This window comes from Papio anubis, chromosome 20 (genome assembly GCF_008728515.1).
Source record: "Papio anubis isolate 15944 chromosome 20, Panubis1.0, whole genome shotgun sequence".
Taxonomy (NCBI): Eukaryota; Metazoa; Chordata; class Mammalia; order Primates; family Cercopithecidae; genus Papio; species Papio anubis.
This window is the reverse complement of record NC_044995.1, coordinates 17,362,049-17,386,570: the sequence shown is the minus strand read 5'-3', so window position 1 is coordinate 17,386,570 and position 24,522 is coordinate 17,362,049. Positions and strand designations below refer to the sequence as shown.

The 24,522-nt window shown below is 55.7% G+C and overlaps 1 protein-coding gene across 5 annotated transcripts in view; it reads left to right on the top strand.

The window, feature by feature from the left end:
* Positions 1-8,842, top strand: part of PAK4 (p21 (RAC1) activated kinase 4) — a 53,528-nt gene extending 44,686 nt beyond the window's left edge. For all 5 annotated transcript variants that reach the window (XM_031659481.1, XM_009194422.4, XM_021931086.2 and 2 more), the window contains 7 exons: positions 2,388-2,846; positions 3,047-3,499; positions 4,428-4,561; positions 4,807-4,933; positions 6,062-6,187; positions 7,138-7,272; positions 7,865-8,842. In XM_031659481.1, the coding sequence (XP_031515341.1) occupies positions 2,388-2,846; positions 3,047-3,499; positions 4,428-4,561; positions 4,807-4,933; positions 6,062-6,187; positions 7,138-7,272; positions 7,865-8,020 (1,590 nt within the window). In that variant the 3' untranslated portion in view covers positions 8,021-8,842. The remainder of the gene's footprint in view (positions 1-2,387; positions 2,847-3,046; positions 3,500-4,427; positions 4,562-4,806; positions 4,934-6,061; positions 6,188-7,137; positions 7,273-7,864) is intronic.
* Positions 8,843-24,522: the final 15,680 nt, after the last annotated feature.

Genomic DNA, 24,522 nt, shown 5'->3' with positions numbered 1-24,522 from the left:
GGTGAGAGTTGTGGAGCCAGTGTCTGGGTGTGGCCTCGCACGAGGCTGGCCTGGCCTGAGCCCCTGCTGAGCCTCAGAAGCCAGCCTTGGAGCCTGGACTCTCTCCCGTGGTCAGTGGGGACCGGGAGGGGCCGCAGGCCAGGGGGAGCTCGGCCAGGTTTGCTTCCAGCGGGTGGAGATGGGTGTGCCTGGGGACTCACCCTTCCGGGTGCCCAGCCCGGCCTGGCGGGGAGGAGCCCCAAGGGCCCACAAGTTGGCCGTAGACACAAGTGCAGCTCAGTGTGGTGGCCCACTGAGGGTTCCATGTGGCCCACACAGGACGCTTTTGAATGCTTTGACTTCTTTGCCACCACTGAAAAAGTGACAGACCACTTCCGAGGCCGTTTCTGGCATCTGGTGACAGACCAGCTGGAGCCGAGTGGCAGTGGCCTCTGCAGGCCGGGTACTGGCTCTTCTGGGCCGCAGGCCACACCCGACCCGCCTCAGCTCCACACCCTGCCTGGCTCTGTGGCCAGTTGCATGTAGGCTTTGACCCACATCAAGGTGTCTCCAAAAACCCAGCTCCTGCCTGGCTTGCCAGATATGAGGCCTGCCTGTGGCGGTCCCACCAGGAGGCAGGACACCTGAATTCACGCACAGGGCCTCATGGCCGGCACTGTCCTGGGGCCCCATGGGCGCTTGTGTTTGCTGCCCTTGTCCGGGCCTCAGGCCTTCCAGGGCCCTCTCAACCCCCTGTGCTTTTTTGTGTGTTTTTTTTGTTTCTTTGTTTTTGTTTTTGTTTTTGTTGTTTTTTTTTTTGAGACACATTCCTGCTGTCTCCCCGGCTGGAGTGCAATGGCGCCATCTTGGCTAGCTGCAGCCTCTGCCTCCTGGGTTCAAGTGACTTTCCTGCCTCAAGTGATTTTCCTCCCGAGTAGCTGGGATTACAGGTGTCCACCACCATGCCCAGCTAGTTTTTGTCTTTTCAGTAGAGATGGGTTTTCGCCATGTTGGCCAGGCTCGTCTCAAACTCCTGACCTCAGGTGATCCTTGGTCTCCAGGTGCTGGGATTATAGGCGTAAGCCACCGCTCCTAGCCTCAATTCCCGGTTCTAAGAGCAAAGACTGGCCTAGTGTCCACCTTGCTTTCCTGGGGCCCCGGGGCAAGGCCCGGCTTCAGGCAGACAGCCACAGCCAGGAGAGGCAGGGCAGCGGCAGACCACGGGTTTGTGGCGTCAGTGTTTTCTGCACATCAGAGGCAGGCCTCCGGCTGGAGGATATCTGAACCCCGGGCAGGGTCCCTGTCAGCAGGGCCCATGTTCTCAGCTCACCGTGGCCTCTGCACAGCCGCCTCACTGACTCCGTGGTTTAGCAAAAGTTCACGGAGCCCCTGCTGTGCGCCAGATGCTGGTCTAGGTGCTGAGATGTAGCAGGACCTGAAGCAGACAGGAAAAAACAATCCCTGCCCAGAGTGTGCACTGGGCAGAGCCGGGAGCAGACAGATGCCTGTGTGCTCTATATCAGCTGCTGTCAGGCGCTCTGGGTAGAATGCAGGCAGGGCAGGGGTTGGCATTTTAGATGATGGGTGGCCAGCGGAAGCCTCATTGAGAAGCTGAGTTTTGAGTGAAGACCTGAAGGAGTGGAGGGAGGGAGCCACGGTGACCCTGAGAGCTGATGTTCTGGGCAGAGGGAGCAGCCAGCAGAGGCCCTGGGTGGGGGCGTGGTGGGGAGACACCCGTGTGCCTGGAAATGGGGCGGGGACAGAGGGGCCCTGCAGGACACGACTCAGACCACGGAGGGTGGGGACAGGGTGACTTGGGACGCACTGGACGCTCTGCCTGGTCCCCACCTGCGTTTGTATTTGCCACCTGGCTCCTGGGACCCCCTTGCCCTGTAGTTTGGGACCAGGCCTTTCTGACCCTCCCTGTCCCCCACCCCTTGTTGTTCATGGGAGCAGAGTGTGGTTTTGGGGCTAAGGAACACTGGCGCCCACAGGGGAGGAAGTGCCAGGCCAGGCCAGGCCCCAGCTCCCTGTCATTTGCAGTCCTCGGGGCTGATTATGGGATGGGGATGGGTTGGCTTCTGCCCTCCCTCCCCCAACCCCACAGGGCAGGACTATTCTGCCAGTGTGGGGAACAGGAGAAAAACAAAGGGTGCCTCCCCAGGGTCCCACCCAGCCCAGGGGGCAGCAGCCTGGCCATGGGGATCACTCCTCCGGCCTCTGCAGCTGCGTCCCCAGGGAGGGGAGGGGCCGCACCACCCATGCCATTGTCACTCCATGGCATCTCTTCATTGCGTCTCTGTCTTGTCTCTGTGTGTGTCGTGCTGTCCCGTCCCCGCGTGTCGGATGCACGTCCTGTGTGCCCCACTCCTTGCTGGGCCCCCACCCACCATTGACTGGGACCCCAGACCATCGTGCGGGGCAGCAAAGGTGCCAAGGATGGGGCGCTCACGCTGCTGCTGGATGAGTTTGAGAACATGTCGGTGACACGCTCCAACTCCCTGCGGAGAGACAGCCCGCCGCCGCCCGCCCGTGCCCGCCAGGAAAATGGGATGCCGGAGGAGCCGGCCACCACGGCCAGAGGGGGCCCGGGGAAGGCAGGCAGCCAAGGCCGGATCGCCAGTCACAGCGAGGCGGGTGGCGGCAGTGGTGACAGGCGACGGGTGGGGCCAGAGAAGAGGCCCAAGTCTTCCAGGGAGGGCTCAGGGGGGCCCCAGGAGTCCTCCCGGGACAAACGCCCCCTCTCCGGGCCTGACGTCGGCACCCCCCAGCCTGCTGGTCTGGCCAGTGGGGCGAAATTGGCAGCTGGCCGGCCCTTTAACACCTACCCGAGGGCTGACACGGACCACCCATCCCGGGGTGCCCAGGTAACCCATCCCCCGCCCCAGGGCCCCGCTGTCCCCTGCCCGTTGCTCCTCCGTCCCCACCTTCCAGCCCCACCCTGCCACCATGCATCTCATCCTGACCACCCATGTGTCTGTCCCATCGCTGGGTCTCTCTCCTGCTTAGGGAGCAGAGCTGGCCCCTGGAACCCATCACTGACAGCTGCCTCTCTCTTCTGTTTCAGGGGGAGCCTCATGACGTGGCCCCCAACGGGCCATCAGCGGGGGGCCTGGCCGTCCCCCAGTCCTCCTCCTCCTCCTCCCGGCCTCCCACCCGAGCCCGAGGCGCCCCCAGCCCTGGAGTGCTGGGCCCCCACGCCTCGGAGCCCCAGCTGGCCCCTCCAGCCCGCACCCCAGCCGCCCCAGCCGCCCCTGCTGCCCCTGCCGTGCCCGGGCCCCCTGGCCCCCGCTCGCCACAGCGGGAGCCGCAGCGAGTATCCCATGAGCAGTTCCGGGCTGCCCTGCAGCTGGTGGTGGACCCAGGTGACCCCCGCTCCTACCTGGACAACTTCATCAAGATTGGCGAGGGCTCCACGGGCATTGTGTGCATCGCCACCGTGCGCAGCTCGGGCAAGCTTGTGGCCGTCAAGAAGATGGACCTGCGCAAGCAGCAGAGGCGCGAGCTGCTCTTCAACGAGGTGCGGGCACTGCTGCCGTGCTGCCCTGCCGCCCTGCCACCCTGCCGGTCCTCCCGCCCTGCCCTCCCTCCTCTCCCTGCACTCCTCCGTGCTGGGCCAGCCTCCTCTCCTCCCCTCACTCCTCTCCCTCCCCAGGCCATCTCCTCTGCCCCAGCTGGGTCCCTGCCTCTGTCCTCATAGCACTCTCACCCACATCTCTGTCCCTGAGCCCCAGACCCAGGGTTCCTCGGCCCACTGACCCCTCACCCCGTGTCTTCCAGGCCCTTTGCACCCACTGAAGCCCACCCGGGCTCCAGGGTACAGTGTCCTCCAGACCTGCCCCTCCTGGGTTCCCTGTGCCCCGCCCCGGCCTCAGCTCCTGGGCATCCGCTCGGCACAGCCCACACAACGACCAAGAGGATGTTTCACGTTCAGGCCACCCCATCCCCATCCCTCCTTAGAGACCCTGGTAGCGCCCTTCAGTGCCCTGACAATAGGAAGCCCAGGCCCCTTTGCCGGGTGTGTGAGGCCCCTCTTGGCCCCGTTGCGCATCACAGCGCCTGGCTGCATCAGGAGCTCCTCGCCTGAGTTCCTCATCCACCCCCAGATGCACGCCTCTTCTCTCATCCTTGCCCCATACCTGCTTGTCTGGGTCTCAGCTCTGTGCTTGAACGCGGTCTTCCCACTTCCCCGCCAGCACCAGCCCAGGACTGACCTGAGACGAGCGTGTGCCCAAGGGGGTGCACCCCTATAAGGGAGGCATGGGCTTCAAGCTGGCTCTGAGGCCCACATGGCTGTGGCAGTAGGGGAGGGCAGTCCATGTGACCCCAGTGAGCACAAGCTCGATGTGGAACTGCAGGAGGAACCACGGGGGTGGCGCTGGCTGGGTCTGAGGCAGGGCTGGCAGCCCTCCCGCCTCCCCCCCACCACTGATGCAGCCCCTGCACAGGTGGTGATCATGAGGGACTACCAGCACGAGAATGTGGTGGAGATGTACAACAGCTACCTGGTGGGGGATGAGCTCTGGGTGGTCATGGAGTTCCTGGAAGGAGGTGCCCTCACCGACATCGTCACCCACACCAGGTACTGCGGGGGCCTCAGACTCCTCCTGTGACACAACCAAGTCCCCTCCAGACCACTTAGGGTGGGGCCACATCTCCAAACCAGCTGTGCTTCGGGCCTTCGGGATGGGGCCTTGTCTTCCATTCCTCTCGTTCCAGAGTGGGGTCGAGTGGTCTCAGAGTCCTCCCATCCCAAGGCAGGGCTGCATCCCCCTCGGCCCCCGGGGTGCTGTCCACCCGGCTGCTCACCCCCACCCCACCCCACAGGATGAACGAGGAGCAGATCGCGGCCGTGTGCCTGGCAGTGCTGCAGGCCTTGTCGGTGCTCCACGCCCAGGGCGTCATCCACCGGGACATCAAGAGTGACTCGATCCTGCTGACCCATGACGGCAGGGTGAGGGGACGGGCGGCGGGGTGCAGGGGTGGTGGGGTTCCGGCTGCAGGGCTTCCCCACCTCTCCCCATCCCCTTTGAGGGTAGGTGAGCTCCGACCCCCAGGTCTGTGTCTTGAGTTGAGGAGCCGGGAAGTTCTCTCTCCGTCGTGGAGCAGCACAGAGTCAGGCTCCAGCTCAGTGGGGACTGTATGCAGTGGGAGGGCAGAGGCTGGCGGAGGCTGTGCCATCAGCACAGGACGCTGGGCCCAGGGGCAGGGATCTGGGCAGACAGCGCAGCCCCCACCACAGGCTTCTCCCTCCACTGAAAAGCCGCTCCCTGCCCAGCACCCGGGGCGGGCCGTGGACCCCAGCCCTGTCTTCCATACTTTGGACAGAGGTTCCAAATCTGAGGCCATGGCAATTCTAACGCCGGGTGGACGTGATTTTCTGGGAGAGGGGGCCCTTGACTTGAATGAAATGCTTGCAGAAGTGGATGACTCCGTCCCTTCCCCCAAGGAAGATTAAGCCCCACCAGTCAGTCCAGGCAGAGGCAGAGAGAGCTGTGTCACTGACAGTCTGTGAAAAGCTCCGGATGTCTACAGATGTGTTTGGGCGACATCTGTGGCCACCCGAGATTGTCCACACACGGTTGTGGGGATGTTTTCTGGAGGCAGGAAGACCCAAAGAGATCCTGAGAAGTCGGACAGGGGCCCACAGTTCCTGAGGTGTGAGGGGCCTGGTTGTGGCAAAGGCAGGCTGTGTCCCCTCACAGCCCCAGTGCGGGGCTGCCTTCGTTTCCAACCAACTAAAGACTTGCTGGAGGGCAGCAGGGCCCCAGGGCACAGGCTTTTTGGGCCACTCCTGTTCCCAGCTCCAGCCCGGCCTCTGCTATCTGCAGTACTCAGGCCAGTGCCCCCAAAAGCCCCAGAGGCTGTCAGGAAGGGAAATGAGGGGATCCTGGGGGAGGTGACTCGCCCCAGGGCCCCCACCAGGAGGTGGTGGAGCTTCCTATTGGTCTGGCTCTGGACACCAGCTCTGTCCTCTGGGCGGCACATCGTGTCTGAAGCCAAGGAATGAGGCAGGCGGACTCCCCTGCTCGCCTTCCTGTAGTGCCAGCTCCTCTGACCCCACTGCCTCTGCCCGCCCCAGGTGAAGCTGTCAGACTTCGGGTTCTGTGCCCAGGTGAGCAAGGAAGTGCCCCGAAGGAAGTCGCTGGTCGGCACGCCCTACTGGATGGCCCCAGAGCTCATCTCCCGCCTTCCCTACGGGCCAGAGGTGAGCCCCAGGGTGGTTAGGCTGTCCTGCTGTGGACAGCATACACTGCCATTTTCCAGCTGCAGCGCTGGCGGGAGGTGGGGCCCAGTCTGGGAGTGATTGCCAGGAATGGTGCTCTGGATGAGGAGGTACTGCAGGCATACATGTATTCATTCATTCTTTTTTTGTTTGTTTATTTGAAATGGCGTCTTGCTCTGTCGCACAGGCTGGAGTGCAGTGGCGCAATCTCAGCTCACTGCAACCTCCGCCTCCCGGCTTCAAGCAATTCTCCTGCCTCAGCCTCCTGAGAAGCTGGGATTACAGGTGCCGGCCACCATGCCCAGCTAATTTTTGTATTAGTAGAGATGAGGTTTCACCATGTTGACCAGGCTGGTCTCAAACTCCTGACCTCAGGTGATCTGCCCACCTTGGCCTCCCAAAGTGCTGAGATTACAGGTGTGAGCCACCTCGCCCGGCCTTGGCTCTGATTTCTGAGCGTTGTCTTCACAGGCTGGCTTTCCCCTTGTGGGAGCAGAGCTGGCCCTGGCAGCTCTGGGAAGTGTCTCCTGCCTGCGGGCTCCCCTCTTTCCTTGGGTGTTTTGGGTAAAGTCCCCAGGTTGGCTCTAATTGACCCAGGCTGGGTCCTGTGCTTGTTTCTGAACCAATCACTGTGTCTCCACTGTGGTGATGAGGCTACCTGGGTCCTGAACCCACCACTGGATGCCACCTGGACTGAGGGAGGGAGGGGACCTGGGGGCAGTTGACAGAAGAGGGGTGGGTGCGGGGTGGGCAGCTCTCTTCAGGGGCTCCCTGGCACGTGGACTGCTGGCTGGGTGTCCAAGAGGGAGTTCTGGGCCAAGGACTCCAGGAGCCAGAGGCAGAGACAGCGTTTGGGCGGTTCCTCCCTGAGGCCTCCCCACGACCCACCATCCCCCAACAGCTCAGCCCTGCTGTCCCTTCCCCTGCCCCAGGTGGACATCTGGTCACTGGGGATAATGGTGATTGAGATGGTGGACGGAGAGCCCCCCTACTTCAACGAGCCACCCCTCAAAGCCATGAAGATGATTCGGGACAACCTGCCGCCCCGACTGAAGAACCTGCACAAGGTAGACCCCTCCCTGGCTGGGAAACTGCGCCAGCCGGAGCAGCAGGTGTAGACGGGATGGGGATGGTGATGGCGCCTGGGATGGTGCTTACTGTGTGCTGGGCCCCGCACCCCCAGGCCTCATGTGTCTGTGCAGACCCCGTCTGTGGGGCCTGGGCGACAGAGGCAGCAGAGCGCCAGGCCCCCTGCACCCTCACTGTTGCCCTGGGCTCTGCCCGGCGGCCCTAGAGAGATTCGCACATTTAGAAGTGGAGGACAGGGCCGGGACCTTCCTAGTGGAGGACTCGCCAGGAGAGAAAGGGGCACCTCTGGGGCCCAGTTGCTTCCAGCTCCTTGCTAAGCCATGGAAATAGGGAGTACATGAGCCTCCAGAGTTTGTCGCTTCCTCTGGGGCCACACAGTAAGCGCCATCGCGGGCACCATCACTGTCCCTGTCCCGTCTACACCCCAAGCTCTAGACACCCATGACCTCTGCCGGCTTCCTTCCTGCACAGTACGTGCCGCCAGCCGACTTGGCAGAGGCGGAAACTGCGGCCCCACAGCACACCATCAGTGAGGCCCTCACCCCCTGACCCTCCGCTCCTCCTCGACAGGTGTCACCATCCCTGAAGGGCTTCCTGGACCGCCTGCTGGTGCGGGACCCTGCCCAGCGGGCCACGGCAGCTGAGCTGCTGAAGCACCCATTCCTGGCCAAGGCGGGGCCGCCCGCCAGCATCGTGCCCCTCATGCGCCAGAACCGCACCAGATGAGGCCCAGCACCCTTCCCCTCGACCAAAGAGCCCCCCGGGTCACCCCCGCCCCACCGAGGCCAGTAGGGTGCCAGGCCTCCCACTCCTCCCAGCCCGGGAGATGCTCCGTGTGGCACCGCCCTCCTTGCCGGGGGTAGATGGGACCCTACTACTGAACTCCGGTTTTGATCTCGTGACTTTTAGAAAAACACAGGGACTCGTGGGAGCAAGTGAGGCTCCCAGGACCCTCACCCTCTGGGACAGGCCCTCCCCCGTGTTCTTGTCTCCAGGAGGACAGTGGCCCTCCCATCACTGGAAGTCTGCAGTGGGGGTTGCTGGGGGTGGAGAGAACACTAAGAGAGGTGAACGTGTGTGTGAGTGTGCACGCGTGCGAGTGTGCATGTGCGTGTGTGCAAACATCCAGCCACCCCGTCCTCCAGCCTGCAACGGGGTATCTGGCGCCTTGCCTGACACCCAGCCCTCCCCCTGAGCCATTGTGGGGGTCGATCATGAATGTCCGAAGAGTGGCCTTTTCCTGTAGCCCTGCACCCCCTTTCTGTGGCTGGATGGGAAGACAGGGTCAGGGCCCCCCACCCTCTCCAGCCCCTGCAGCAAATGACTACTGCACCTGGACAGCCTCCTCTTTTCTAGAAGTCTATTTATATTGTCGTTTTATAACACTCTAGCCCCTGCCCCTATTGGGGGACAGATGGTCCCTGTCCTACGGGGTGGCCCGGGCAGAACCACTGCCTGGAGACCCAGGTTCCTGCCCGGTCAGCGCAGCCCCGGCCCCCCCACCCCTGCCTCGAGTTAGTTTTACAATTAAAACGTTCTCTTGTTTTGTGTGTGTGGTGTGTTTGGGGGCCCTGCCCGACTGTCTTGGGTGGGAATTTGCAGGGAGAGGGTCTGGATCTGGGAGCAAACCACGGTTCCAGCCAGGGCAGGGCAAGGGTGGGGTGGGGAGTGGGGAGTTCAGCTCAAAGCAGCCAGTAAGCTCCCCGAACCCGGCACTCCCCAGAATGGGACAGGGTTGTCCCCACCCCTGGAAGCAGCCAGTTTGCCACGGTCCACGTGCAGACTGATCCCAGTTTGCCAAATCTGCAATTTCCTGGAACCTTTTAAAGGCTGTTTATCTTGAGCGCGTTTGGTGGGTAGGAGCTAACCCGATGTTGGTAAATTTAAGGCCATTTGGCAGATTGGTCAGTGGGCAGATGGACTTTAGGAGGACTGACTGAGGCCAACTGGCCTGGAGCTGCTGGCTTCGGAGAGACCCCCTGTGAAGTGCGTCCCTCCACGCGGGAGCCCGGAGCCGAGCCCACGCTGGGGGGCATCTGACTGGCATGGAGGTGGCCATGCCGCCATCCCTGCTGCTGCTGCATTCTGGCACTTTGTGCCTCAGGCCCTGTTGGGCTCCACTTTCTGCATCCTCCCCGGCACCCAGGGAGGCAGTGGGGCTGGGGGGGAGCCAGGAGTGAGCCTCCATCCCCAAAGCCAGCCAGGCGTCATCAGCACCAGAGATCTCAGCCTGGTCCTCTTGCGAAGTGAGTGGCCAGGGCAGAGATTCCAGGTTAGTCCACGCCTCCCGCCCTCCACAGGTCCTGACCCCAAGAATCAGGGCACTGTGTGTGTGGCAGGGCCTATGCCAAGTGCAAGCACAGCCTAGATGGGTCATCACAGAGTGAAACCCAGCGGTGCAAGCAGCTGTGCTCTCTGCAGTGTGTTGGAGGCTTAGGTGAGGTGGATGCCTTTCTGGAAAAAAAAAAAATGCTAACATTGGCAAAAGAAGAAATAGAAAACAAGACCAAAATAACTGTCTCCTCACTGCACACACACTCCAGAATAAATAAAACGCTTCGGGCTCGAATGCGCTTTCAAATGAGATTTTTTTTTGAGACGGAGTGTGACTCTGTCGCCCAGGCTGGATGCAGTGGCACAATCTCAGCTCACTGCAACATCTGCCTCCTGGGTTCAAGCAATTCTCCTGCCTCAGCCTCCCAAGTAGCTGGGATTACAGGCGCCTGCCGCTGCGCCCAGCTAATTTTTTGTATTTTTAGTAGAGACTGGGTTTTGCCATCTTAGCCAGGCTGGTCTTGAACTCCTGACCTCGTGATCCACCCGCCTCGGCCTCCCAAAGTGCTGGGATTACAGGCGTGAGCCACCGTGCCTGGCCTCAAATGAGATTTACCAGACTCTGAAAGAGCAGGTAATTCCTTCTACCTCGTGAACAAGTTGTTCCAGAAAAGAGAATAGCAGTTCAGGAGGCCGCTGTGACTGTGGTTCCAGACTCAGATAAGGACTGAGAAGAACAGAGCATCTCAGAAACACAAGGCTCAGCCAGGGTGCTCGGCGACCCCACAGGCACTGAGAACAGCTAGCTCTAGGAGCTGCCCACGCTCCTGCTGAAGAAACCATGGGCTCAGAGACGGGAGCTCCTGTACCCAGTCACATGTGTGACCCCTGGTGACTGCTGGTTTTGGTGCCTTCAGTCACTCACTGCAGGTTTGTTTCTTTTTGTTTGGGGTGGGGGGGGGGGGGTTTTTTTTGAGAGACATGTTACTAAGTTGCCTAGGCTGGTTTCGAACTCCTGGCCTCAAGCGATCCTCCCTCCTTGGCCCTCCAAAGTGCTGGGATTACAGGCGTGAGCCACCACGCCCGGCCCACTCAACTGCAGTTTGAAGGCACGGCTTTGGGCGGCGCGGGGTGAAAGCTGCCCGAGGTCCCGTTCCTCCCCACGTGGCTTCCTCCAGCGGGAGCCAGTCAGGTAAACAGACCCCAACCAGAGTTGTTTCACATGGCGGGATTTGGTAAAGGTGGTTGGATCATGACAAAGCTTTGAGAAGGCTGGAGGAGCCACAGAGGGCCAGGTGCCCAGCGATCATTAAAGACAGGAGGCTGCTGCCACCTGTGTGGCTGGAGGAACAGAAGGGGCTGATGGCATTCCCCAAATCTCAGATGGTCACTCTCGCCTCTGCCCGGCCAGAGCAGAGTAGCTTCGTCCAGCTTCCCGCCCTGGACTCTCACCCAGGAGCCTCCTACCGGCAGACCCACCCCGACCCCGCTGGCCCAGGGGGTCTACAGATGCATGTGTCAGGCGTCCGCCTGGAGCGGAACAGGGGAGCGCTTAGGACAGGGGTGCACCAGAGGATTCCCTCTGCCCACATTTAATTGACCAGCTGAGGCGCTCCACGGGAATGAATGACACTCGGCTGGACAGGTGCCATGGGTGAGGGTCAGACCCAGAGGCCCAGGAGGGGCACAGGGATGGATTTGTCCACCTGGGGGCTGGAGGTGCGTTTACAGAGACCCAAAATAAACGATGCAGCCAGGTCAGACCAGCTGTTCTCACAGTGTGGTTCCCAGACCATCAGCATCACTGGGAAGTTACTGGACACGCAAATAAATCCGTGTGCGCCACCCCAGGTGCATCAGATGCTGGTGAGGCCCAGTGATCTGTATTTAACACACCCTCTGGGGGATGCTGGTGCCCGCTCACGTTTGGGAACCCCTGCCATCCACGACTGCTCTTCCGTGTAAAAGGCCTACTTCTGTGGGACTCTGAATTGGTCCTTCCATCTTTTTCCTTCCTCCTGGGACACCTGCCTCTCCCATGTGGTATTAGAGGATTCCTTATGCTCTGAAGGGGGCACAGAGAGAGGAGGGCACTCCTCTTGAAGGACTGACCCAGAGGTTTTGCCATTGCTTCATTGGCCAGAGCTTAGTCACGCAGCCGCACCCAGAGGCAAGGGAGGTTGGGAAATGTAGTGTTTGTGTATGTGTCTAACACAAATTCTATTACCATGCAGTCAGGATTCTCCACCCTTGTTGCTCATTAGATTTGCTGGGCTTCACCCTGGTAATTCTGATTTAGTGACAGCACAGAGAACCCAGAGGCAGACCCAGGTGTGTACAGGAGCTTCATATACGACAAGGAGATTTAATAAGCATGCTGGGGGCCGGGTGCGGTGGCTCATGCCTGTAATCCCAGCACTATGGGGGGCCGAGGCAGACAGATCACTTGAGGTCAGGAGTTTGAGACCAGCCTGGGCAACAAAACGAGACCCTGTCTCTACTAAAAATACAAAAATTAGCCGGACATGGTGGTGGGTGCCTGTAATCCCAGCTACTCGGGAGGCTGAGGCATGAGAATTACTTGAACCCAGGAGGCGGAGGTTTCAGTGGGCCGAGATCGCATCACTGCACTCCAGCCTGGATGACAGAGTGAGTTTCTGTCTCAAAAAAAAAAAAAGCCAGGCACGGTGGTTTACACCTGTAATCCCAGCACTTTGTGAGGCTGAGGCGGGCGGATCACCTGAGGTCAGGAGTTCAAGACCAGCCTGGCCACCATGGTGAAACCTCATCTCTACTAAAAATACAAAAAAATTAACTGGGTATGTGGCTGGTGCCTGTAATCCCAGCTATTTGGGAGGCTGAGGCAGGAGAATCGCTTGAACCCAGGAGTCAGAGATTGCAGTGAGATGACAGCGCGCCACTGCACTCCAGCCTGGGCAACAAGAGCAAAATTCCACCTCAAAAAATAAGAATAATTTTCATTTGTAATAGGTATCAGAATGGGGGAAAATATTTGCAAAGTCTAACACTTAAGATATCTTCTTCACAAGAAAAAGAGACCAGCCATAACAGGACAATGGGCAAAGGATATGAACAGGCAGTTTAGAGAAGAAAGAACTCAAAGGCCAGTAAGGGTGTACGTAGCCGCTCAAAGTCGTTAGTCATCAGAGACGTGCACATTCAAACCATGCCATGGCGTTTTACACCATGAGTCTGATAAAAACAGATGCGGCTTAGTCAAGTGTTGCGTATATGTATCTCCCAATGATTCCAATAGTCACACCTGGGTGACTTCCCAAAGAAACTCTCTGGACCTGAGGGAGAGTCAACGAGGATGTTCACTGCAGCATTATTTGTGGGGTGGGGGCTGGAGGCGGCGGCATATCCACCCTAGGGTGGTGGGTGGCTAAACAGAAGGAGTGCACCCCCAAAATTCCTGTGCAGCCAGCAGGTAAGAAAAACAATAATAAGATTTATAATACAAGGCTGGGTGTATACATTGTAAAGTATGGACATAAAACAGTGGTCCTCATTTTGCAAGACCAAATTAGGAGACTCATTTGCATATTAGCATGGCTGCCACTGGGGAAGGAAACGGGCGACGAATGAATGAACCACAGATCTTGGGAGAAATGAAGGCCTTGAAGGCCACGCTGAGGCTTGGTTCTCTAAGCAAAGGGGAACTCCCTTTTGTGTGGCTTGGGGCCTGGTCACAGGTGTTTAAGATAAAAATTACCCAGGTGATCCTAACATGCAGCCAGGATTGAGAATGGGAGAATGGGCCAGGCGCGGTGGCTCACGCCTCTAATCCCAGCACTTTGGGAGGCCGAGGTGGGCGGATCACCTGAGTTTAGGAGTTCCAGACCAGCCTGGCCAACATGGTGAAACCCCGTCTCTACTTAAAATACAAAAATTAGCCAGGCTTGGTGGCGGGTGCTTGTAATCCCAGCTACTCGGGAGGCTGAGGCAGGAGAATCGCTTGAACCTGGGAAGTGGAGATTGCAGTGAGCCGAGATCATGCCATTGCACTCCAGCCTGGGCAACAAGAGCGAAACTCCATCTCAAAGACAAAAAAAATTGATCAAAGTCTGGCTGTGTTCAGGGGCTTCGCTGAGCTCCTAGTTTTGCCCCATTTAACCCCTGTAGTGGTTACCGCCCCCCCGAGGAAAAAAAAAAAGTTACCCCCACCCCCAAAAAAGATAGGTCCACGGAGAATCTGTGAGTGTGGCCTTTTTTGGAAAAAGGGTCTCTGCAGATGTGTCCTGAGTTAAGGATCTGGAAATGAGGTCACCCTGGTGTATCCGGGTGGGCCCTAATCTACTGAAAAGTGTCCCTTAGAGAAATGCAGAGGGAGATTTGGGGCACACGGAGAAGCAGCCCATCACGGGTTAGAGTGTTGATGCAGCCTGGAGTCAGGAACGCCAGGGGCCTTCCAGGAGAAGCCAGAAGGGGCCAGGAAGCATTCTGAAGGCTTCAGAGGGAGGACAGCCCTGTCCACACTTGCACTTCAGACTTCGGCTTCCAGAACTGAGAGAATACGGTCAGGCATGGAGGCTCACGCCTGTAATCCCAGCACTTTGGGAGGCCGAGGCAGGTGGATCACTTGAGGCCAGGAGTTCGAAACCAGCCTGGCCAACATGGTGAAAACCCGCCTCTACTAAAAACACAAAAATTAGCCGGGCGTGGTTGTGGGCACCTGTAATCCCAGCTACTCAGGAGGCTGAGGCAGGAGAATCGCTTGAACCTGGGAGGCAGAGATTGCAGTGAGCTGAGATCGCACTACTGCACTCCAGCCTGGGGTAACAGAGCAAGACTCGTTCTCAAAAAAAAACAACAAAAAAACAACAACACAGAACTGAGAGAATACATGTGTGCTATTTCAAGCCACCGCATTGGGAATTTGTGATCACAGCCCGGGAAACACGACCCTCGTAGCCGCCTTCTGCGGAACTACTGCACCTTCCTTGGCCTGTTTGACAGATGAGAGACAGGAACAAAGATGTCAGCCTGAGGTCACAGAGCCAGAAAGCGATAGAGGCAGGATTAGAATCCTGGCATCGGGCCTGGGAATCCCTGCACATCCTCACCATGCCACACTGAGAAGTGGGTCAAGGCTGCCTTCACTACCCGACTCATGGGACCACAGTTACGAACAGAAAAGGGCCTGTGTCTTCCCAGGTGGCTGGTCACGGAAGGAGGGCAGGCCCCAAGCCGCAGACTCCGAAAGGGAGGCTATTGCCCTGGGGTGATCCGAGGAGACTTGGGATGGAGAGGTGTTGACTAGGGAATGAGATGGGGCAGTAAGCAGGGTCCTGGACTGCGCTTGGGGGACATGGGGGTAGCTCAGAGCCACGCTTGGGGACTGCTGGATTATACGAAGGTGAATTCTCTGTTCCCTCCTCTCTCTGGATCTTTCTTTTTTTTTTTTTTTTTTGACGGGAGTCTCGCTCTGTCACCCAGGCTGGAGTGCAGTGGCAAGACCTTGGCTCACCGCAACCTCTGCCTCCTGGGTTCAAGCAATTCTCCTGCCTCAGCCTCCTGAGTAGCTGGGATTACAGGCACGAGCCACCACGCCTGGCTAATTTTTGTATTTTTAGTAGAGACGAGGTTTCATCATGTTGGCCAGGCTAGTTTCAAACTCCTGACCTCAAGTGATCTGCCTGCCTCAGCCTCCAAAGTGGTGGGATTACAGGCGTGAGCCACCGCGCCCAGCCTCTTCCTGCATCTTTATCTCTGCCTTCCTTTGTCTCTCTCTCTTTCATTCTCCTGCTTAGTCTTTTTCATTATTTGAACAGGTGGCCCAAGCCCATGGTACAAAATTTAAAAGATCCCAAAGGGAATAAATGGGAAAATCAGCCTCCCTCCCACCTTACCTCCCTCCCCATCCCCAGCCTCTCAGTTCCGCTCCTCAGAGGCAGCCACTGATAACAAGTTTCTTGTGCTTCCTTCCAGAAATGTCTGCATGTACCAGGAAATACTTACATGCATATACAGATGTGTATTTTCCTTCATACAGATGTTAGCATAATGGACCAGGCACGGTGGCTCACGCCTATACTCCCAGCATTTTGGGAGGCTGAGGCAGGTGAATCACCTGGAGTCAGGAGTTCGAGACCAGCCTGACCAACATGGTAAAACCCCGTCTCTACTAAAAGTACAAAAATTAGCCGGGCATGGTGGCTTGTGCCTGTAATCCCAGCTACTTGGGAGGCTGAGGAGGAGAATTACTTGAACCTGGGAGGTGGAGGTTGCAGTGAGCCAAGATTGCGCCACTGCACTCCAGCCTGGGCAACAGAGCGAGACTCTGTCTAAAAAAAAAAAAAAAAAGCTGAATGTTGGCATAATGGACACATCCCTCTGCCCCTTACTTTTTCCTACTTAACAATGTATCTTGGTGGTTGTTCCCTGCTGGTATATAAAAAGCAATTTTGATCCTGTTAGTGGCCGTGTAATATTCCATTGAGCAGAGGAACCATGAATCATGGGAACAGCCACTGTCACTGGACATTTAGGGGGCTTGGAGTTGTTTGGTGTTTTTTATTTTATTTTGTTTTTTATTTCATTTTGAGACAAGGTCTCACTCACTGTCGCCCAGGCTGGAGTGCAGTGGTACAATCTCAGCTCACTGCAACTTCTGCCTCCTGGGCTCAAGTGATTCTTCCACCTCAGCCTCTCAAGTAGCTGGGATTACAGGTGTGCGCCACCATGCCTGACTAATTTTTTTATTTTTATTTATTTTTATTTATTTTTTTGAGACGGAGTCTCGCTCTGTCGCCCAGGCTGGAGTGCAGTGGCACGATCTCAGCTCACTGCAAGCTCCACCTCCCAGGTTCATGCCATTCTCCTGCCTCAGCCTCCCAAGTAGCTGGGACTACAGGCACCTGCTACCATGCCTGGCTAATTTTTTGTATTTTTACTAGAGACGGGGTTTCACCATGTTAGCCAGGATGGTCTTGATCTCCTGACCTCGTGATCCGTCGGCCTCAGCCTCTCAAAGTGCTGGGATTACAGGTGTGAGACACCGTGCCTGGCCAATTTTTTAATTTCTTGTAGAGATGGGGTTTCACCATGTTGCCCAGGCCTTTCTGGAACTCTTGAGCTCAAGTGATCCTCCCGTCTTGGCCTCCCAAAGTGTTGGGATTCCAGGGGTCCTCTCTTCCTGTTTTCTGGCTCTTTGTGTATCTTTTTGCTCTCTCTGCCTCTCCCTGTCCACACGCTTCCCTCCTCCTACCCAACCTCAGTCCTGCCTCTCTGTCGCCCCCTGCAGGGTGAAGCGGGCTCACTGCCCCTCCACCTCACACACCTCTGAAATTTGTATCTGGGGCAGGCAGCACCCACCCCAGCTCACCTTTCTCCTACCCCTGCCCCCTCCCGACCTGGCTGCGCTTTCCCACCCTCCACAGCCCTGATGCAGAGCCCAGGATCTGCTACCCCAGTCCCAGGTGCCAACCCTCCAGGACCCCTGCCCTTCCCCTCTACCAGCAGGCTTGGCCACAGGACACGCTGACTCCTGGGGGTGACGGGTTTTGCAGCAGGTGTGGTGGGAGCTAGGCTTGGGCAGGTTGGAAGCGGTGCCTCGGCTGGGTCAGAGCCTCTTCCTCCTGCCGCCCAGCTGGGCCTTCCTGCCCTCCCTGCCCAGCAAGCAGAGCAACGTCATGTCAGCCCTGAGCTGGGGACAAACAGACCTGCCCAAGGCCCTGCCCTGGTGAGGATGACATTCGGGCAGGGTGAGAGATTGTGACCCAGTGAACACAGCCACAGGCGCAGATGTATTTACAAAGCATGCTGAATGCAAGAAAGGACCAACGGGGTGTGATAGGGAATAGCAGGGGAGGGGAATTTTCCTGGCCTGGGGACGGCCCAGCTCTCTTTCTTTGTACCAGTAGAGAACAATCATCAAGCCATCTTGTTAGGCAGGAAAAAGCAAGAAGGGCGTGTGCCTTATGACAGGATGACTTGTTTCGTTTTGTTTTGTTGAGAGTCTCTGTCACCCAGGCTGGAGTGCAGTGGCGCGATCCTGGCTCACTGTAGCCTCGACCTCCCAGGTTCAAGCGATCCTCCCACCTCAGCCTCCCAAGTAGGTGGAACCACAGGCACGTCCCACCACGCCTGGCAATTTTTTTTTGGTAGAGACAGGGATTTTGCTGTGTTGCCCAGGCTGGTCTCAAACTCCTGAGCTCAAGCCATCCTCCCACCTCAGCCTCCGAAAGCGCTGTAATTACAGGCACTGCGCCAGGCCAGTTTTTTTGTTTTGTTTTGTTTTGTTGAGATGGAGTCTCACTCTGTCACCCAGGCTGGAGTGCAGTAGCGCAGTCTCAGCTCACTACAACCTCTGCCTCACAGACTCAAATGATTCTCCTGCCTCAGCCTCCTGAGTAGCTGGTATTACAGGCACGCACCACCACACCTGGCTAATTTTTGTATTTTTGGTAGAATCGGGGTTTCGCCATGTTGGCCAGGCTGGTCTTGAACTCCTGACCTCCAGTGATCCACCTGCCTCACCCTCCCAAAGTCTCAGGATTACAGGTGTGAGCCATGGCGCCAGGCCATCGGCTGGTTTTTATTTCATCCAGTTCCCTGGTTATCGACAAGGTGATGCTTCCCGGATTTTCATCTCAGCCCCGACCCCTCTCTCAACTCCAGCCCGTACATCCAGTTGTCCTGGCATCGCCCCTGTGGATACCTCGTTCTTAACATATATGCATGGAGTACTTGATTTCCCAAGAACCCCCTCAAAGAGCTGCCTCATTCTCTGTCTGACCTCATCTCCCCTTCATTCTCTTCACCCCACACTGGCCTCCCTGCAATTCCCCAACCCACCAAGCTCTGTCCCACCTCAAGGCCTTTGCACTGACTGTTTCCTCTCCCAGAATGCTCCTCTCCCAGTTCCGCAGCCAGTTCCTTCCCCTTCTTCAGGTCTCTGCTCAAATATCACCTCCTCCGAGAAGCCCTCCCTGACCACCCCAACTAGGCAAGGCTTCCACCTGCTCTTCTCTGCCCTGACAGCCCATTCTTCACCTTCAAGGCACTTAGTGCTGTTTGTCAATTAACTAGTTACTTGTTGACTTGTAACTGATTTCCCTACAAGGCTGCAAGCCCTGTGACAGGAATGGCGTCTGTTCTTTCACAACATTACACCCAAGTGCATAGGGCTTGACCACTGAAGGCATCTCATAAACATCTGTTGAAAGAACAGGTTGTAGAAAGGGGAATGAGAGGCTCTGGCCATTGTTTGCGTTATAAAAATTATACTTTTTACTAGCCTGGGCAGCATAGCGAGACCCCCATCTCTACAAAACATAAAAATTAACTGGGCATGGTGGTGTGTGCCAGTGATCCCAGCCTGAGGTGGGAGAATCACTTGAGCCCAGGAGGTTGAGGTTACAGTGAGCTATGATGGAGCCACTGCACTCCAGCCTAGGTGACAGAGAGAAACCCTGTCTCAAAAAAAAAAAAAAAAAAAAATTACACTTAGGCGGGGTGCAGTGCCTAATACCTGTAATCCCAGCACTTTGGGAGGCCACGGCAGGTGGATCACCTGAGATCAGGAGTTGAGACCAGCCTGGGCAACATGGTGAAACCTCGTCTCTAGTAAAAATACATAATAAATTATCTGGATGTGGTGTCGCATGCCTGTAATCCTAATCCCAGTTACTGGGGAGGCTGAGGCAGGAGAATGGCTTGAACTTAAGAGGCGGAGGTTGTAGTGAGCCGAGATTGCACCACTGCACTCCAGCCTGGGCAACAGAGCAAGACTCCATCTAAAAAAAAAAAAAAAAATTACACTTAAAAGTGTAATACTTAGGCTGGGTGCGGTGGCTTATGCCTGTAATCTCAGCACTTTGGTAGGCTGAGGTGAGCAGATCGCTTGAGGTCAGGAGTTTGAGACCAGCCTGGCCAACATGGTGAAACCCCATCTCTACTAAAAATACAAAAATTAGCTGGGTGTGGTGACAGGTGCCTGTAATCCCAGCTACTTGGGAGGCTGAGATGGAGAATCACTCAAACCCGAGAGGTGGAGGTTGCAGTGAGCCAGGAGTCCCGCCACTGCCTCCCAGTCTGGGAGGCAAGGCAGGAGAAACTCCAACTTCGGGGGTGAAAAGTGTAATACTTAAAAGAAGTAAGTGGAAATGCAAATCAAAAAGGTTCAAGGACATAGAGTACAAAGTCATTGCCCCCAACACACCTTCAGCCACCACCAGATCTCACCCCCAGAGTCTCCTGGAAGAGATCTGACAAATCCTCATTTTGTGTGTGTGTGTGTGTGTGTGTATGTATATATATGTGTGTGTGTGTATATATATATGTATTTTCTTCTTCTTCAGCATCCATTTTGAAGCATAAGACCCACTGTTCCATATCTTGCTTTTCTTTTTTTTTTTTTTTGAGATGGGGTCTCGCTCTGTCGCCCAGTCTGCAGTGCAGTGGTGCGATCTCAGCTCACTGCAAGCTCCTCCCTCCCAGGTTGGCCATTCTCCTGCCTCAGCCTCCTGAGTAGCTAGGCTACAGGCCCACCACCATGCCCGGCTAATTTTTTGTATTTTAGTAGATCACCCGGGTTTCACCCCGTGTTAGCGAGGATGGTCTCGATCATCCCTGACCTCATGATCCGCCCGCCTCGGCCTCCCAAAGTGCTGGGATTACAGGCGTGAGCCACCGCGCCTGGCTATATCTTGCTTTTCTACTTAATAACTGCCTTGTAGATATTTCTTTATCAGCAACATAGAGAGAATTACCATACTGTTTTTGTTTTGTTTCTTACTGAGGTATAATTTACATACAATAAAATACGCCCATTTTAACTCTACAGTTCGCTGAGTTTTGACAAATGTATACACCCATATAATGACAACTGCAATTAAAATGGAACTTTCTCATCAGCCCACAGCGTTCACTCTTGCGCCTTTTTGCAGTTAAGCCCCACCAGCCTCCTGAAATTACAGACCTGCTATCTTTGATTCTAGATTAGTTTTGCTTTTTCCAGAACTTTATGTAACTGGAATCACATAGTCGGTACTTTTATGTCTCGCTTCTTTCTTTCGTTTTTCTTTATTTTTCTTTTATTCATTTATTTACTTCGAATCAGAGTTTCACTCTGTTGCCCAGACTGGAGTACAGTGGCGCAATTTTGGCTCACAGAAACCTCCGCCTCCCAAGTTCAAGTGCTTCTCGTGCCTCAGCTCCCGGGTGGCTGAGATTACAGGCGTGCATCAACGCCCGGCTAATTTTTGTATTGTTAGTAGAGACGGGGTTTCACCATGTTGGCCTGACTGGTCTCAAACTCCTGAGCTCAGGTGATCCACCCTCCTCGGCCTCCCAGAGTGTTGGGATTACAGGCGTGAGCCACTGCACCCGGCTTTCTTTTTTCTTTATGCTCTAAAATCTATCGCTGGCCAGGCCTAGTGGCTCACACCTATAATCCCAGCACTTTGGGAAGTCTAGGCAGGAGTATCTCTTGAGCCGGGGAGTGTGAGACCAGCATGGGAACACAGTGAGACCCCCCATCACTACAAAAAATTTAAAAATTGTAAAATAAATAAATAAATAAAATGTATCGTTGTATTGCCTGTCTTCTTTCATTCATCAAAATGTGTTTGAGAGTCATCTGTGTTTTGTGTGTACCCATAGATCTTCCCTGGGCCAGGTGTGGTGGCTCACACCTGTAATCTAACACTTTGGTAGGCCGAGGAGGGAGGATTGCTTGAGCTCAGGAGTTCGAGGCCAGCCTGGGCAACATGAGGAGACCCCTGTCTCTACCCAAAAAATACACAAATTAGTTGGGCTTGGTGGTGTGTGTCTGTGGTCCCAGCTACTTGGGAGGCTGAAGCAGGAGGATCGCTTGAGCCCAGGAGATGGAGGTTGCAGTGAGCCTAGATTGTGCCCCTGGACTTCAGCCTGGGAGACAGAGCCAGACCCCGTCTCAAAAAAAATAAAATAAAAAAATAAAAAATAGGTCACTCCTCTCTTTGTTGAGGGGTGCTCCATTGTGGTCATTCCGGTTTGCTTATGCACCCACCCATTGCTGGGCACGTAGGTCCCCCTCAGCTTGCAGCTATTATGAAAAAGTACCATGACCAGGTCTCTGTGTGGATGACGTTTCATTTCTCTCAGCTAAATACTTCAGAGCAGGGTCACTGGGTCGTAGGGTGTGAGTGTGTTTGGTTTTATAAGAAATTGTTGGCAGAGCAGGGGGGCTCACGCCTGTAATCCCAACACTTTGGGAGGCCGAGGCAGGTGGATCACAAGGTCAGGAGTTCGAGACCATCCTGGCTAACATGGTGAAACCCCCTCTCTACTAAAAATACAAAAAAATTAGCTGGGTGTGGCGGCACACACCTGTAATCTCAGCTACTCAGGAGGCTGAGGCAAGAGAATCGCTTGAACCCGGGAGGCGGAGGTTGCAGTGAGCCAAGATCACACCACTGCACTCCAGCCTGGGTGACAGAGTGAGACTCCATCTTAAAAAAAAAGAAAAAAAATTGTTCAATCCTTTTCCTAAGTGGTCACACCACTGCTCGTGCTTTCTGCAATTCATGATACACGAGACCTGGCTTTGGGGAAGAGGGCCTGTGTTGGTCACCCAGGTCTTGCCGTATTTGGGAAATACCGTGTCAGGGGCTGAGCCCCCATATTAGGACATTTACCGCCCCCCTGGTGGAGAGAGGGGGAAGTTTGGGACTCACTGTTAGAATGCACTTGGAGGCCAGGTGCAGTGTGGTTCACACATGTCATTCCAGCACTTTGGAAGGTCGAGGCTGCAGTGAGCTGTGATCAGCATCACTGCACTCTGGCCTGGGCAACAGAGAAAGATCCTGTCTCAAAAAATAATAATAACAATGCACCTGGCTTTGCAGGGCCCCGCTGTGGCCCTGGATCCCTCGGATTGGAGTAAAAGGGTTTCTCATGGATTCCGAGGCCCATCACAATGACTGAAGCAGACTCCTTGGAAACACGCATTTTTCAGAGGCTCCTTGGGTGAATCTGATAGGACCTGCCCTAAAGTTTAGGAACCGCTGAGTCTGGGAACCACAAAAGCCCTAAGATGCAAGAGAACAGGTCCTGGAGGCAGAGACCAGTAACCCAGGACCTTGGATGCTGGCCAAAGAGCTGGAATTTTCTCCTGAGGGCACTGGGGAGTCATGGAGGGCTTAAGTGGGGGAGTGACGCATTTCAGGCTTTAGTCCAACCCCTGTGGCTGTCATGTGTATCGGTGTGTGTGGAACAGATGTGGGCAAGGCACCCAGAAAGAAGATCATGTGAAAACCACAGCCAGGCTAGGGGTAGGCAGGAAGGGATGTCAATCTCTACAGACTCCAGTTTTCTTTTTTTTTTTTTTTTTTGAGACGGAGTCTCGCTCTGCCGCCCAGGCTGGAGTGCAGTGACGGATCTCAGCTCGCAAGCTCCGCCTCCCGGAGTTCTGCCCGCCATTCTCCTGCCCTCAGCCTCCCGGTACTTTGGAGACTAATGGCCCGCCATCTTCATTTCGGCTAGTTTTTGTATTTTTTGAAGCCAGAAACGAGGGGTTTCACCGTCCATCAGGATGGTCTTCTCGACCTGTTGATCCACCGTCAACCTCCCAAAAGTCTCCAGTTTCTTTGTTTTTATTTATTGTGTATTTTTTTTGAGATTCTTTTTCTTTCTTTTTTTTTTTGGGGAACGGTCTGCGGCTCTGTTGCCCCGGATGGAGTGCAATGGTGCCATGTTGGTTCACTGCAACCTCCACCTCCCCAGTTCAAGTGATTCTCCTCAGTAGCTGGGATTACAGGCATGCACCACCACGCCTGGTTAATTTTTTTGTATTTTTAGTAGAGATGGGGTTTCACCATGTTGGCCAGGCTGGTCTCAAACTCCTGACCTCAAGTGATCTGCCTGCCTCAGCCTCCCAAAAGTTCTGGGATTACAGGTGTGAGCCACCAAGCCTGGCGTATTATTATTGTTTTTTGAGACAGGGTCTCGCTCCATCACCCAGGCTGCAGTGCAGTGACAGCGCCATCTCAGATCACTGTGACCTCTACCTCCCGGGCTCAAACAATCCTCCTGCCTCAGTTTCCCAAGTAGCTGGGACTACAGGCATGTGCCACCACCCCTGGCTAATGCAGTCTCACCATGTTGCCCAGGCTGGTATCCAACTCCTAGGCTCAAGTGATCTGCCTACCTTGACTTCCCAAAGTGCTGGGATTACAGGCACAAGCTACCGCATCCAGCCACTCTACAGACTCCTGGCTGCCCTTCTGCCTTAGTTGCCTCCAGCTCCCAGCCACTCCCCGCCTTGGTTTCTGACCTGGGCACAGCTCTGACTCCACTCACCAGATACCCCTCCTTCTCCTCCTCCTCCCCCATGGCAATGATGGTTCTCAGGCAGGGTGGGCGGGCAGCCAGGACGAGGGCGTGGGTTTGTGTGCATGTGGTGGTTGGGGGGAGTGTCTGGTTGTGCGTGTGTCGTGGGCTTTGCCAGTGTTTGCCTGGGAATCTGCTGGGGAACTTCCAGGTGCAGTATTTGTTGATCTGCTCCCTCCCCTGGTTTTTCCCCACCCCTCCAGGTACTGGTTAATTCCCAAGTTTCCAGGGCAGTCACTTCACCTCTGTTGCCTCAGTTCCCTGATCTGTCAGTAGAGATACAATTACCAGTTCCCACCTCTGCTGGGTTGTGAGGTTCAAAGAGTCCAAGACTCAATAATGTAACCATCATCTCCTGCTTGCTTCTGTGTGAGACTGTTTCTTCCCAGGGGCGATTTGTTTTTTTGTTTTTTTGTTTGTTTTTGAGATGAAGTCTTGCTCTGTTGCCCAGACTGGAGTATACAGTATCACGATCTCAGCTCACTGCATCCTCCACCTCCCGGGTTCAAGCAATTCTCCTGCCTCAGCCTCCCAAGTAGCTGGGACTACAGGCGCCCGCCACTGCACCTGGCTAATTTTTTTTTTTTTTTTTTTTTTTTTTAGTAGAGATGGGGTTT